Consider the following 14,650-nt stretch of genomic DNA (forward strand, 5'->3'; position numbering starts at 1 on the left):
AGTCATAGAACCAGAATGAAAATTACACCATCAGATTCAGCGTATCAGAGGACCCTACAGTAGAGGTTTCAGGCTCCTATCTGCAAAAATATGGGATTTTGTCTTTTTTGCCAGAAGAAAGATCACGAATGCTTGTTTATTTGTTTTTTTTTCTTTTTACCAGGGGTGATCGTATCGACCCAGTAGTCCTAGAATATCGCGGGAGGGCTCATTGGAACGGAAATTAAAAGTTTTAGTGCCCTTTTTAAGTGACCAAAAAAAGGGCGGCTACTAGGCCCCATCCCACGCTATTTTTTTCCCAAAGTCACCCGATCAAAATTTTGAGATGGCTATTTTGTTCAGCATAATCGAAAAATATAATTACTATGCCTCTGAGGATGATTAATCCCCAGCGGTCTCCAGGGGAAGGGCTGCAAGTTATGAACTTTGCCCAATGTTTACATATAGTATTTGCTATTGGGAAGTACACTGACGTTTTCAGGGGGAATTTTTTTTTCTGGTAGGGGTGGGGATCGGGGGTTACATGGGAGGATCTTTCCAAGGAGGAAGTTTATATGGGGGAAGGGACATTGCTATGAAGGGGGCACCGGATTTCTCAGCATTATTTAAAAAAAACGATCAAAAAAAAAACCAGTTTTTCAACTGAAAATAAGGAGCAACCATGGGCCCCCATATGGGGGGGGGGCAGGGGGGCCCCCCCCTGGCTGAATGATGCTGCCTTATTTTTATATTTTTGTTCTGAGATTTCTATTATATAGCATTAAAAGTGTCAATTAAACGAGGTTTGCCCCCCCCCTGGAATTCAGCTTATGGGCGCCCATGCATCAAAACTTAAAACGAACAGAAATTATTAAGTATATGATTGGGTTCGCTCCCTAGTCAATACATTGCTCTTTACGACAAAGTTTTTTTTAGTATTTTCATAAGAACTATTTGTTCTAGTTAACGGCCTTTGTGATTAAGGGGTCATTCTTAAAGAATTGGAACAAAATTTGAGCTTTAGCGTAAAGAGTGAGGTATTAACTAGGGGGCGAGCCCCCTAATATACCTAATAAAATATACAAATATAGAAGTTCGTTGCGTAAGTTAGTTCGTAAGTTACGTATATTTATTACTAATAAAAACGTTCGTAAAAAAAATTAAACAACTTTCGAGAAAGCCATTTAACCAAAAAAAGTAAAATTAATATGCAAATTTCGTTTAAATTATTCATGTACGGTGAGCTAATATCAAAAACCTGCATTAATTCAAAACGTTCAGAAATTAAATTAAAAAACAAGTTTTTTTAACTGAAAGTAAGGAGCGACATTAAAACCTAAATCAAACAGAAATTATTTCGTATATGAAAGGGGCTGTCCCCTCCTCAATGCCGCGTTGTTTACGCTAAAGTTTGACTCTTTCTCACAACTCTATTTTTAAAACAATAAAAAACTTCAGTGTAAAGAGCGAGGTATTGAGGAGGGGACAGTCCCTTTCATATACGGAGTAATCTCTGTTTGTTTTAAGTGTTAATGTCGCTCCTTACTTTCAGTTAAAAATAACTTGTTTTTTTTATTTAATGAATAGAAAGAACTAATAAAAATCAACTGAATGTTTAAGATATAACGATGATAATTCCTGGAAATAGAAGCAATTCAAGATTCAAGATTTTATTTAACAGTAATTTTTATTAGTGTTGTAATTATAAAAATTCAGTTTAAAATATGTCTTGTTTGGTATTGTTATTTATTTTAATTTCTGTTCCTTTGGGTTTGTAATTAGGACTTCACATCTGCTAAGTTAGTTTCTGTTTGTTTTTGATAGCCTAATTTTTATTAATGGTTAGTATAATAGTTTTCAGGTTTTGTGGTTAAGTTCAGCATCCCCCTCAACATTCTCAAAGTTTCAAGTTAATGACCCTTAATTGTTGTTGAGATATTGAAGATATACTGTTTTCACAACTTTTATGCATACATTGTCTTTTGTTTAAGTTTAGCATTCCCTTTAGTAGTCCCTGAAAGTTTTAACTTAATAGCCGTAGCTTTTCCTCAGAGGCATAGGTATTGGTTCTTTTGACTATTCTAAAAAAATAAATGACTATCTCAGATTTTGATCAGTATTGAGGGAGTCTAAAAATGGCGGTGAGGGGCTTGAGTTTTCCTCAAATCACTGACTATCTGTCTTGGCCTTTTCCACTATTAAACCATGGCTTGATGCCCGCAGCTGTCCTCCGATCACTTTGACTCTTAAAAAGGGCACTAGAGCTTCTTATTACCAATGCAATGAGCCCCATCAGATGTTTATTCGATCACGCTTTCTATAAAAATCTTAAACGCCCCCAGGGTATAACTTGCAACCCTTGACCTGAGGGCTGGGGGGGGGGGTGAGGGTTGTCATCCTCAGATATAATTTCCGGACCTTTCAACTATGTTGAACAAAATGGCTATATCAAAGTTTTGATCGGAAGTGTTTGGGGAAATGATGGCCGTGGGGGGGATGCATTTGCCCTCCAATCCCTTTCGACTGATAAGAAGGGCGCTAACCCTCTCAATTTCCAATCAAATGAGCCCTTTTTGAAGTTTCTACGACAACACTTTCTACAAAAACCTTAAATGTCCCCAGGGCATGACTTACAACCCTTGCCCTGAGGGCAGGGGGTTTTCATCCTCAAAGACACAATCTCCGGACCTTCAAACTACGCTGAACAAAATGGATATCTCAAAATTTTGATTTAATGTGTTTGGGGAAATGGTGGGCGTGGGAGGGGGTTAGCTGGCCTCCAATCACTTTCGAATATTAAAAAGGGCAGTAGCCCTTTCAATTTCCAATATAATGAGCCCTTTTTGAAGTTTCTACGACAACTCCTTCGATACGAAGTGCCAAACAAACCAAAAACTGGTCTAAAACAAACCAAAATAAATAAATAAATAATACATTGCGCCGACATCGTTCTTAACTTAAGCAGTACTATTGCGCTGCCTATGATTAAACCATGGCTTGATGCCCGCAACTACTTGATTTTAATTAAAAATCAGTTGATTTCTAATTAAAATCAAGTAGTTGCGGGCATTAAAAATCCCTTGATTTTTAATTAAAATCAAGTACGAGTAGTTGCGGGCATCAAGCCATGGTTTAATAGTAGAAAAATCCAAGACATATAGTCCGTGATTTGAGGGAAACCCATGCCCCTCACCGCCATTTTTAGACTCCCTCAATACTGATCAAAATCTGAGATAATCATTTATTTTTTTAGAATAGTCAAAAGAACCAATACCTATGCCTCTGGGGATGGCATGACCCCCCCCCCCCCACCACAGTGTTTATATATAGGATTCGTTTTAAGGAGAAGGCGGCATGTTGATCAAAATACACTAAGTGCATGCTAGTTTCAAAAGGGCGTGTCTGCAACATCTTAGGACCGGCTAAGGGTATTAACTTGAAACTTTCAGGGCTGCAAATACTACTACTGCTACTGGTCAGAAAAAATAAAGCGAGTGAGTAACGTGATGCTAACTTGTATCAATTTGTACTTTGCACTAGAATCTACAACAGAATAGTTTCTTATGTCTATTTTCTTCACCCTAACAAACCGACTTTGCATTTGCGGCTCTTTGCTGTTTTCATTTTGATCATTTTCTTTTTTATTATTTTCATTGATTCTCCCACATTAAGTTTCCACCTATTCCCTTGCAGATTAATTCAAGCTGCCATTGGATGCCTAGTTTTACCTGATCCTAGTCTATCCCTGGAAGTTCCTAAAGTTCTACGACTATCATCGCGTATTGCTAAGTGTAAGTTTTTTATTGTCTTTTATCAGTCTTATATTGACGATTCTGCGTTTCTAGGCTCGTTTATAAATTTCTAATATAACAGAGAACCATTGAAATACTACCAGAAGCATGTTTAATAAAAAAATTTCCACAATAGGAGTCCTGCAATTCGAGTATCTGATTCGTCCTGTTGAAGAGTATTTTGTTTCTTTTTTACCATGTAAATTATTTTAAAAAGTTGAATGGAGATTAAAGCGCACGCTAGGACAAACAAAATGAAGTGCATTGTTTTTAAGGTCTTGATGCTCAACATCTTTTTTGGTTCAATATATTTTTTTACCACTTGGTGATAAGTTTCTACGAAGGGCAAAGTCGGAAATATGTTCCTACTTTTGCCCAATGTGTGGAGATGGGGAGGGTGACTTAATTCATTCTTTCAGTTTTTTAACGAATTAAATGTTCTAAGGGAGAAAATCTTTCCGGGGTGGAATTCAAGGGAGGAGTGGGTGGATATACTGTTAAGTGATATAACTTGTATGGATCTTAAGTGTAAGATTTTGCGTAAGGGTATGATATATAGGGACCATTTCTTGTAATTTATTTATAATTAATTTGGAGTTAAGGGTTTGATTTGTTTGTGTAGTGCTATATTTTGTATTAACCATGGCCCATAAAGGCTTTTAGTGCTCATAAGTATCATATCCTATATGTTCTACAGGCCCGGTCTCACTAAAATCGGGTCTTCAATACCCGGGCTGGTCCTGTATAGGATCAAAAATCGGGGTAGTAGTTTGTTAATTTTAGGACCCAAAGGCATCTGAAGTCAGGATAGCAGCATGGTGATTCGGGCTCCCCAGGAAATCCAACAAATTTGATTTAAATTCAATTGGATTCCGAGAACTGGGGAAAAGTTTTCCCTTCATTTTTCCTTGGTTAAAGTAACCGTCTGTACTTTGTATATACGTATACTTGTATACTTTGTAGTGCATATTTTATGACTTTATTCTTGGGGCTCTAAATTTCTGGCTCTTGGGAGGAACGGGGCATGGAAGGCATTTGCTCCCTGTTTTCATCAGTCTGTACTACCGACTGATTCTTTCTACTCAAAATGCTTTCTTAGCAAAACGGTTATTGCAGGTACTGATGTCGCTGGCACCCATTGAATACACTATTACTTTATTTATATTGGTTTATTAATTTTCTTGAGCACCGAAATGAGCAATTGACTTACTCGGTTTTGGATACTTCCAAGTTTCTTTGACACCATTGGCACCAAGCTTAGCAAGTTGCTGCACCGAATTTTGACCCATAGGTGCCCAACCTGGGTACAAAAGCACCTACTTTAGTTTTATCGCCACAAGTCAGGCTTCATGAACCTGACAACCCGGCTTGAAAATGATTGGAGGAAATTTTGACTCTCCAAAATGCGTGTCTTCTTTTATCTACCGAATAATTTAAATATAAAATCAAATGAAATTGGTAAATTTTTCAACGTGTTTTGCGTGAAAAGTTCTAAATTCTGGTTGATCAATTTAAGTCACGGGTGGCTTATAGAACTTGGGGTCGTCCATTTTCTGTAGGATATCTTTAATATATCTTTATATAAGCTCTGAGTCAGGCCAGTTGTTGAATATGGTGGCCCACTTTACACTTTGCCACTAAGGTGGCCACTAAACAGGAACAAATAGGAAATGCTGTAGCATTCTCCATAATTATCTCCTAAAATTAAAGCCCACTCATCTCCTTCTGAGAAGATTTTTCAAGGTGAAAGGACAAACACCCAGCTACGCTACTAAATATAATAGATTGAAAAAAAAACCGCATTGGCAAGATTTTCTAAGAACAAGTGTATATTTTCTGGCCAAAATATTTTCTGATCAGTTTTCAGTTCAAATCCTTGTTTTTTTAACAGTACTATTAGGAATACACAACATTCAAAGCCAATGTACAGCTTCGACACTAAAATCTTTGAAATATAAAAGAGTGGACTTAATGCCTGATGGAAAGTGGACAAATTTGACGGTTAAGAATAATCAGGTGCCGGGTCTAACCAGCAGAAATAAAAAAAAAAACAAAAAAAAACGATGATTGTAGTATCCTTAAATTTTTATCTTATATTTATTTTTTATATTAAGCTTAACATAGAACTAAAGAACTGTATGTCCTACGAAGCTTTGAACCCGGTAGTTTTCAGCAAAGGTGATCGAATGTACCTCCCATTACTTCCATATGGAATCCCTTGGTAATCGATGCTTTGTCATAGCTGTATCAGATGACCCTCTAGAGAAACGCTATCAGGGGTAGGATGATTCTAAGATTTACACAATCGCAACAACTACATTCTTTGACCATTGAACTTCAAACCAATTTCCCAATGTTCTACACAACATATCTCTAAATTTCTTCAATGCCCGAGACAGCTCTAGGCACGCGTAGATGAATGTCCTTCGAATTTTTTCTTAGCCTCCAGCACACTGTTGTTACATAATAGTGGGAATGATACACCATCCTTGCTAATACCGTTCCAAACACGTGTTAAATCGAAACAAGGAAACTCACCCGCGTCGTGATTTATTTTTACATATGAATGTTAAAGCCTTCGGTAATTGCTTAATTTAGCTGGTTTCCCAAAAAATTGATAAAGTGTCATAATTCTTCCTTTTTTATCTGCATAAACTCATTAAATGCTCTTGTATATGCGCCTGTAGCTTGATTTTCGTTTATTTTTGGCTAAATTATTAAGTCTTCGTTCTTTAGTTTAGTCCTTTTATTTTTTGTTCTTTGTTTTAGACAATCGGTAGCTTTTGTTTCAACTCAAACCTTGATTTAAATTTCAGTATTGACCTTTTTCGCTTTTACGTGCATTTTACCAATTTCTATTTTTTGTTTTTATGTAACTGCATTACTTTTTTGCTATTTTAGCGAAAAGATATATTTTTTTATATAAAGAGAGTGCTAATAAACTTATTAGTTTTAAACTATTAACAAGCGTCCTCAAAAAGATTGGGAACAATCTAAAGTTTGTACTGGAGTAAATTTGAAGAAAAAAAAATTAAGAACGAAATAAAATACAGATGTAACATTCATATTTCTATATGGTGAAGTATTTGCCGCATTAAAACTAAGAAAATTGCTATAATATGAATATCCTTTTTGCCACTAATGAACGAATTATTTGCCACAATTAACAACGAAATAATATACAGATGTAACATTCATATTTCTATATGGTGAAGTATTTGCCGCATTAAGACTAAGAAAATTGCTATAATATGAATATCCTTTTTGCCATTAATGTCGCATAAAATATGCCACCTTAATGCTCCAACCACCTCTCCAAAGCCTCCCAGTCAAGAAATGCCTTATCTTAATGTATGTGTATGTGATTTTTTTTCTTTTTTTTAGTAGACTAGTTAGTTTTGAATTTAGAATAATCTTTATCATATTCAGAAATGATTTTAGTGCATTACCTGGCCTGGAATAGCGCCAAAGAAACAAAAAAAAATCTATAATTATTCTTTAATCTATTTCTCGTTGCAGGTTTAGTTCGATATGTCTGGCATAAGACTCAGACAAATCAGAAGAATTGTTTCGAGCTTTTGTATTCAGCTGTTGTTTTGAGCAAATGCCTCAACTGTAAACTGTGGGAAAACACAATCTATGTTACAAAACAGATTGACCGTGTTGGACCTGCTTTGTCGCGACTTCTTGCAGATTCTGGGATTACATCATTCGGAAGTTTGGAAGTGAAAAATGCTCGTGACATTGAACTCGTAATTTTTTTCTGTCCAACTTTTGCTAAATTTAGGGAGATAAATTAGAAGTATAAATAGCCTACAACGTAAAATGCGATTTTTTCAAGAAAACTCACATATATTTCATTTTGAAAATGTAAAATGGGTTGGATAGGTTAACATTAGTTCTCAAAGCGAAAATGTTTAAACGTCAGTGTTCAAAAATTTCTCTCGTCATTTTGCAGCAGCATTGCCACTTAAGGAAACTAAAAAACGATGGCAGAAAAAAAAAATCAAAATGATATTCAGAAGGCCTCTATATTGAAACTATAGTATTGATTGTTACCTCAAAACAGATTTGCCACTAGCCCATCCGTAAGAAAATTGTCACAACACAGTTCAATTTAGGTATTCATTATGCACAGAGGAACAGATTAGCAAGGATTTCTGAGACTGGGCTGAGCCTTTTCTGACACAAAGATTTTGCAACCTGTCCGATTTAGTGTTATGAATACAAATCTTATTTGTCAACGAAAATCGCTGAGCGTCAAAAACAATGAAATTGAATCTTGGAGCCAATGAGCTTATGGAGCTACTGAGCTACTGGAGCTCATAGCTAATGAAAAAAAAACAAGTACTTTTCTACATATTTAAATGAAGAATCTCATTGAGCAATTTACAAAAAATCAAATCATTAGAGAATAAATTATAAGATCAATTCCTACCGAAGTTGTGTCTTTGTCTAGCTGATTCTCAGCTGTTTGTATCATTGATTTTAACGTTTTTAATTGGGGTGCAGCGAAAACTTGCAAATTTTTACTTTGAAAACTGGGTTCAATCCCAGTTTCTAGGGCTATAATAAGAGAAAGGTCGCGCCAACTGTCTAGGGCCAAACAAAAAGCAGTTCGTCCACCAATGGGGTGGGAGGATGTCTTAAGGAAATATTTAAGGGATTTAGGAACTTCTTGGAAGGCTGTAAAGAGGGAAGCTTTGAATAGATTGGTATGGAGGAGGAGCGTGCGTAGCTCTGTTGGCATCAGAGATCTTGGTGCTGCAGTGAGTTGTTAGTAGCAGTAATAGTAGTAGTTGTAACATAAAACATTAGTTAAAGACCTAGTTTCTGAACCTCGAGACATCTTTCTCAGGGCTAAGTTTCTAAAAAACAGTCAAGTGAAGCAACTTTGGTATCAATCAAAAGTACATTCCTTTTTCTTCCAAATTATTTCTTCTGTTAATGTGTCTTGGCATATAGATACTTCGCCCAGCATTGTCACTTTCGAAAGAACTCCCTTTATTAATGTGCTAGTTTTGTTGGGAATTGGGACCTATCGTGAGAATGATGATTTAGTACCTAGTTATATTTATAGTTTTCTGAACGCTTCATGGATAAATGTTTGTTTTCCTAACTGAGTTTCCATACTAGGTTCTTTGAATTTTGAGAAAAAAAGAACATAAAATAAGCAAAAACAGTTTAGAGGAAATTGCTAGTAAACCCAATAAAAATAAATAAATTTGTTTATCACTTTCTTTAATTTGTCTTTTCATTCTTGTTTGTCCTCTGTTCTAGCGTTTTATTCTGTCTGTTGGTGTTTGTCGCTTTTCTAATTTTTTTGTTCTTCTTTTACTTATGATTCTTTTTCGTACTCAATTTTGGTTGTTCAAAACCACTTGAAAACAAATTTTCTTGCTAATAAAACGGTTACTTAACCTGGAAATAGTTTACTGTTTAACTGGTTTTCTTCTTTTTATTCTTAAATAAAAAGTCTACGAAGAATGGGGGGGGGGGTATACACTATACAGTATTACAAACCACTCCTCCTTCAATATTAAAGACACCTGCTGATATTGCAAATCTTATTGTGATGCCAAATGTCCCACAAGTGTAGGGTGAAAAACAACGTTCTTTCAATATTAAGACACCCTTCTTTAAGCGTGTCTGAGGTTAGCATTATTACAGCATTATTTTCCATTTTAGTAGCGACTTTAAAGTATTATTCATTCATTCAGAACTATTATGAAAAATACTATAGTTTATGGTTATGATTGAAACTCGCTTTCTCACCATTTTGAATGCCAGAAATAAAAAAGGAGGGTTTTAAGCATTTGAAAACTTTTTTTGGTTCATTAAAGATGTTATTATGCTTCCTGTTCCTAAAGGCAGAGCATGAAAGTCACGTGATGTACATACTTTACCATATAGTGATCCCTGTCACAGCTGATTTGAACGTTTTGGCAAGCATTTTTTTCTTCATAACTTTCAAAGAAAGAGGAATTGACTGGAATAGAAGTAAACACTAAAACATTCTCTTTTTTTCATAGTATTAGTTAAATCTTTTAGACCGAGTTAGTTATTTCTTTTAGAATGATTCTCTTCCTTATGATGGTTAAACATCCCCATTAACAATAAGAACATAATATGCAATATGTATTTTGTCTGGCGCAGTGGTGCCAATTGATGGGGGGAGGGGGGAGGAAGCATATGGCTCTTAGAATTCGAAAAATGCCTTGAGAGGGGGGGAATTTCTATTGAAAAATGCATATTTCTTTTTCGAAAGATTGAAAAACGACCAATTCCTCCCCCCTCTCGAAATTTTTGTTAAGTAACACCAATGATCTGGCAATTTATTTTTTTTATGCATAATATCACGACAATTCAGAAAATGTACAAACTGATCTGTGCGGTTGCACGTTATGACTACTTCCATGCGTCTCAGTGTCTCAATGCGCTTATTAATGCATTATTAAATATCTCGATTTTAGCAACTATCATTCGTACTGACTGGCCTTTGTTAATAATGTTGCAACTAATCACTTCTTTGACAATGTGTGTATCTGTATGTATATGTATGAACCAATTAAAGCCTAATTTGACGAGACTGTTAAACAAACAAAGGAAAAAGTTCAGAAAGGAATCATATTACTGGTTTTAAATTGAGCCTGGCTGGTCAGGCAAAAAAGATGTTTTGTGAATTGTGATGTTTGACGATGTACTTGGGTATGGACAGTTTGTTTGGATACGTTTTATTAGGAACAGTGTTGGACCGAAGAGGAACAATCCCCCCCCCCCCGGAGGGGCTTTGATATGACCCTTGCATAAATACATAGAGTAAAAATAAAAATTCTTAATGTGAAAAAAAAAAAATAGAATCCAACAAAAAGAAGCAATCAAAGTCTTGGGTGCCCCCTCTCCCTTTCCTAAAGTCTTGGATACATCACTAAGTATGAATATAGTCAAGTTTTTGCATCTAAAAAATGGTTAGTTGACCGATGAGCTAAATGTATTTTTTTTTATCGATTTTAGTGTTAATTCTTATTTTTAGGGATTGCTGCTTTGAAGATACAAAACGCTGATAAGCGTGTTTAAACCTAAAATATACAAAAAAATCCTGAAAGGGCCACTGAAAGTAATTTAGGTCTTATAATTGTCAGATGCCATTCGAAGCCACGTTTATGCATATATCTCTTAAATTTTTGGCGAATTGGAAATAATGAAATTTCAAGCGGTAAAGATCTTAATTAACCGCTCCAAATGATTATTTCAAGCTCAATTAGCAATAATTAACTACAATAATACAAGTGTGGGTGACCACATGCACATAATACATAGTTCACTAAACCGGAGTAGACGCTAATGAGCCACTATTGATAGGAGTATAAAGGATAAAAATATTCCACATCCATTGCTGGCACATGGGCATTGATGGGTTATTGTCGATGTTTCAGTTGCTAGGTCTTTTACACGGACGGGTAGCAAACCTATCACCCAACCTTATGGCAGCTGCAATCAAACCCCAGGTCCTGTGTTACCAAGCACCAATCCACTGCGCTACCACAGGTTAGCCAATTAAATATTTTTAAAGTATTTAAGTGGAAGTCATTAATGCCTAAACTCTGCTATGTGTCAGAAATATAACTCTTGCTGCTTACAGTTTCCCACTGTAGAGACTCAAGACGCCTTTAATGAGCCTTTAATCAACTTAGGTTTTGAATAAACAGCAACGTAATGTTTATTTCTATTTTTTTTTTTAGGTGATTAATAGACAACCACCGTTCGGAAATCGTTTAATTGAGTCTGCTAGGCGTCTACCAAAATATTCCTTGTCTTTAAAGCAACTTGAAGCATCAAATTTTACCGATGCAATGGTTAGTCAAGCTCCTACTTGTTAAGTTCCTTTTTAGGTTTTTCCTAAAGACAACTAAAAAAGGGTATTGAAGCTTAAGGAGGTCAACTAAAGTTTTGCCTTATTTTTTTTTATTTTTAAGCTATCTTACCAGAAGCAAATAAACAAAAGAAATTTTTGGCTAAAAATGATAGTCTTATAGATAGAATTCAGTTGATAAACATTTAGTGTTGTTTCGTAGGCTACCGCTGTAATATTCTTCGGTAGTGTTTCATCCTTTTTCGTTTTTTCTGTCTATATACATTAACTTTTATGACAAAAACTAATTTACTTTCTAGGTGCGCTTCTTTTGCTTTTTTGCCCTATTTTTTTTAGTATCAAAGCTGATTTTCCCTTTTATTCTTATCACATTTTAGAATTTAAGGACCCAAGGACCAAGGACTCTTTGTGATGGAATTTCAATTATTGTTCGTTGGTTTAATTTCGATGATTAGAATTGTCTTATCTTCTATGCTCAGTAGATAATGTACCATTAAATGTAGGCTGATTGAGGTATTGTATCCGATCATTTGACATTTTATATGCTTCGATCTAGAAAAGACACCTTTTTAGTGGGTTCCAAAAAAGTAGGGCAGTTATATTCAATGTTCAGAAAATATATAGTTATTATTATAAATACTGACTGTTTTGACTTTTCATCCTATCAATCACATTCATGAGCATAGATAATTTTCTCTAACCCTTTATGGGCAATGTACTATAGGTAAAATACGTGTCAAATATATCAAAACTATATTATTGCGCGTACGACCGTACATAAGTATTAAAAGCAGCAAGTAAGATAAACCTATAATATACCTCATACGCAAAGAGACACTTTGAGATTGAGTCAAAACTTATAACTGAACCGAAAACCACAAAGCTTAAAAAAAGAAATATACTCTGCATTGAAGTCTAAGGTTATTCTCGTCAAGGTGTAAAAGTGGGCATAAACGCCCCTTTTTATTCTTACTAGCAAATAAAACTCATCCTGCCCTTAAGTTACGGTAGTTCGCCTTTAATGGTGTCCATTGACGAAAATTCAAATGTCTTGAATTTAAATAAATCCAATGTCTAATATACGCCTTCAGCGAAAATAGCTGGAATATGGCAATATGATAATTCCAGAAAAATTTAATCTGAGTAACTATTTAGGTACATCCCTGTTTTTAGTTTGATCAAATAAAAAATAATGAACTCCAACTTCAAAAAAATGAAAATTTCCACTCTTGTGTTATTCATCTGTATACATCCTAGCCTGTCTGGGCTTATTGCTTACAACCCAAATTTATTTGACACTACTTTAAAATCTGTTTTTAAACTTTATGTTTTTAATTTTTTCCTGAAAGGATCTACTAGCATAAATTCAAGAAGTTCTAACTTTTAGGGGATAGTGGTAAGAATATTTGTTCCAAGGATCGGGATTCAGAGGCCACAAAAAGTAATTTAAGGACCAACTATTTCTGAGTTATAATCGCATGCACAGCTCCGTATAATCCCATTTCTATTAAATGTCTTTGAAATTTATTTTATTTGCAGATCTGAATATTTAATTGTGGTGTTTTTTACTATGATTACGTTCATAGGTCCCCACAGCCAAAACTTTTGAGGGTCTTGGAGAATCTTACCAGAGGGATCTTAAATCTACTGAAATTGCATCTTTAAGCCTATATTTTCAAAATATTTCCAGTTTGTTCTTCAGACTGATCCAAAGAATGTTCTACTTACTCCTCTCTCTCATATGAAACAGATGATTTGTACCCCAGTATCAGAATCGGGGTGGGTAAACTGTCTGGCGTGATGGTTGAAAAACTATATCACTTCAAGTAGAAAGATGCAATAAAATGATTAACATTGGAAATGGTTAACTTCCACCGATTTTTGCCTTACCGCGGCTTGCATAAGACTTTCTAAAATTACTTTTGTCTTTTCGGTCATCTCATAGCAATCATCTGTGAAAAAATTCAGTTCGATTTAAACTTACAAAGTTATGACTCTTTCATTGACTGCATATATTGTTTAAAGATGTATCTTTCAACATGCTCATTCATTTAATTTTTCGGGCTCTAAGCAGACAAGTAAAGGTCATACGGCACTATAACTGTTAAATGTAGCGTCTTGTTTTGAGAAATTATTGATGATCAAATTCCAAATGGTTTTTGGATTTTTGGTAAGTATACATAAAAGGATGTGTGATCAGTTGGGATGTAAATAGAAGTGACAAGATATAACAATAAAAGTATTTCAATACTTAAAACTTTCGAGTCTGGTAGACCCTAAAGTTGAGTCCAAGGGAAATTCTTCCGTCTCCATGGGGCAGTCCACCGCTGGTTTTCCCATCTTAGCAGGAGGATTGAGTAGCTTCTCTTTTCATCTCTTCTTCTTTTTAACACATTTTTTAATGTGAAGACGTTTTCATTGGTGTATGATTCAGATGTTTTTTTCTTCTGAAGGGTTTCCTAAAGGGTAAGGGCATGGGTGTGTTTTTAATTTCCCTTCCTTAGAAGACTAAAACAATAGAAAAATATTAAACGTTTGAAAAGTTCAACCGTTTTTCAGGAAAGCACTGATTTTAAAACCTTACATTTTGAAGTAAGTTTTTGCAGGCCTGGGGGAGAAATTATTTGTTTTAACTTAAGTATTTATGGGTGCTTCCAGAACTTTCGTCTTAAGGGTGAGAATAAAACCGTAAATATTGTTTTTCTTTCTTTTTTTTGGAACGGGGGGGGGGGGGGTCTTTACATATATTTATGTAGTTTGTGTTGACTAGATGTATCTATTAAGGACAATAGAAGAAATATGGGATTACCAGGGGATCTTAAATTTATAGCCCTTTTGTATCTTTTATGTCATTTTAGATTGAAATAAGGGTGATTCTCGAGAACTATGAGCTGCTTCTCCAGGGAGCAACTGCTGGACTTGAACATTCGTCTATTTTACTGATTGGTAGTGATACCAATGACATTATTCTTCGCTGCAGAATCAAGTAAGTACTTTAACTACATTG

General features: G+C 35.1%; 1 protein-coding gene across 1 annotated transcript in view; it reads left to right on the forward strand.

The window, feature by feature from the left end:
- Positions 1–14,650, forward strand: part of LOC148946136 (uncharacterized) — a 52,604-nt gene that overhangs the window by 16,985 nt on the left and 20,969 nt on the right. The window contains exons 5-8 of the mRNA XM_089098161.1: positions 3,673–3,770; positions 7,290–7,522; positions 11,513–11,626; positions 14,502–14,629. Of these exons, the coding sequence (XP_088954287.1) occupies positions 3,673–3,770; positions 7,290–7,522; positions 11,513–11,626; positions 14,502–14,629 (573 nt within the window). The remainder of the gene's footprint in view (positions 1–3,672; positions 3,771–7,289; positions 7,523–11,512; positions 11,627–14,501; positions 14,630–14,650) is intronic.

The sequence above is a fragment of the Artemia sp. Qi Xiang Cuo genome, chromosome 12 (genome assembly GCF_049724085.1).
Source record: "Artemia sp. Qi Xiang Cuo chromosome 12, ASM4972408v1, whole genome shotgun sequence".
In the NCBI taxonomy this organism is placed as follows: Eukaryota; Metazoa; Arthropoda; class Branchiopoda; order Anostraca; family Artemiidae; genus Artemia; species Artemia sp. Qi Xiang Cuo.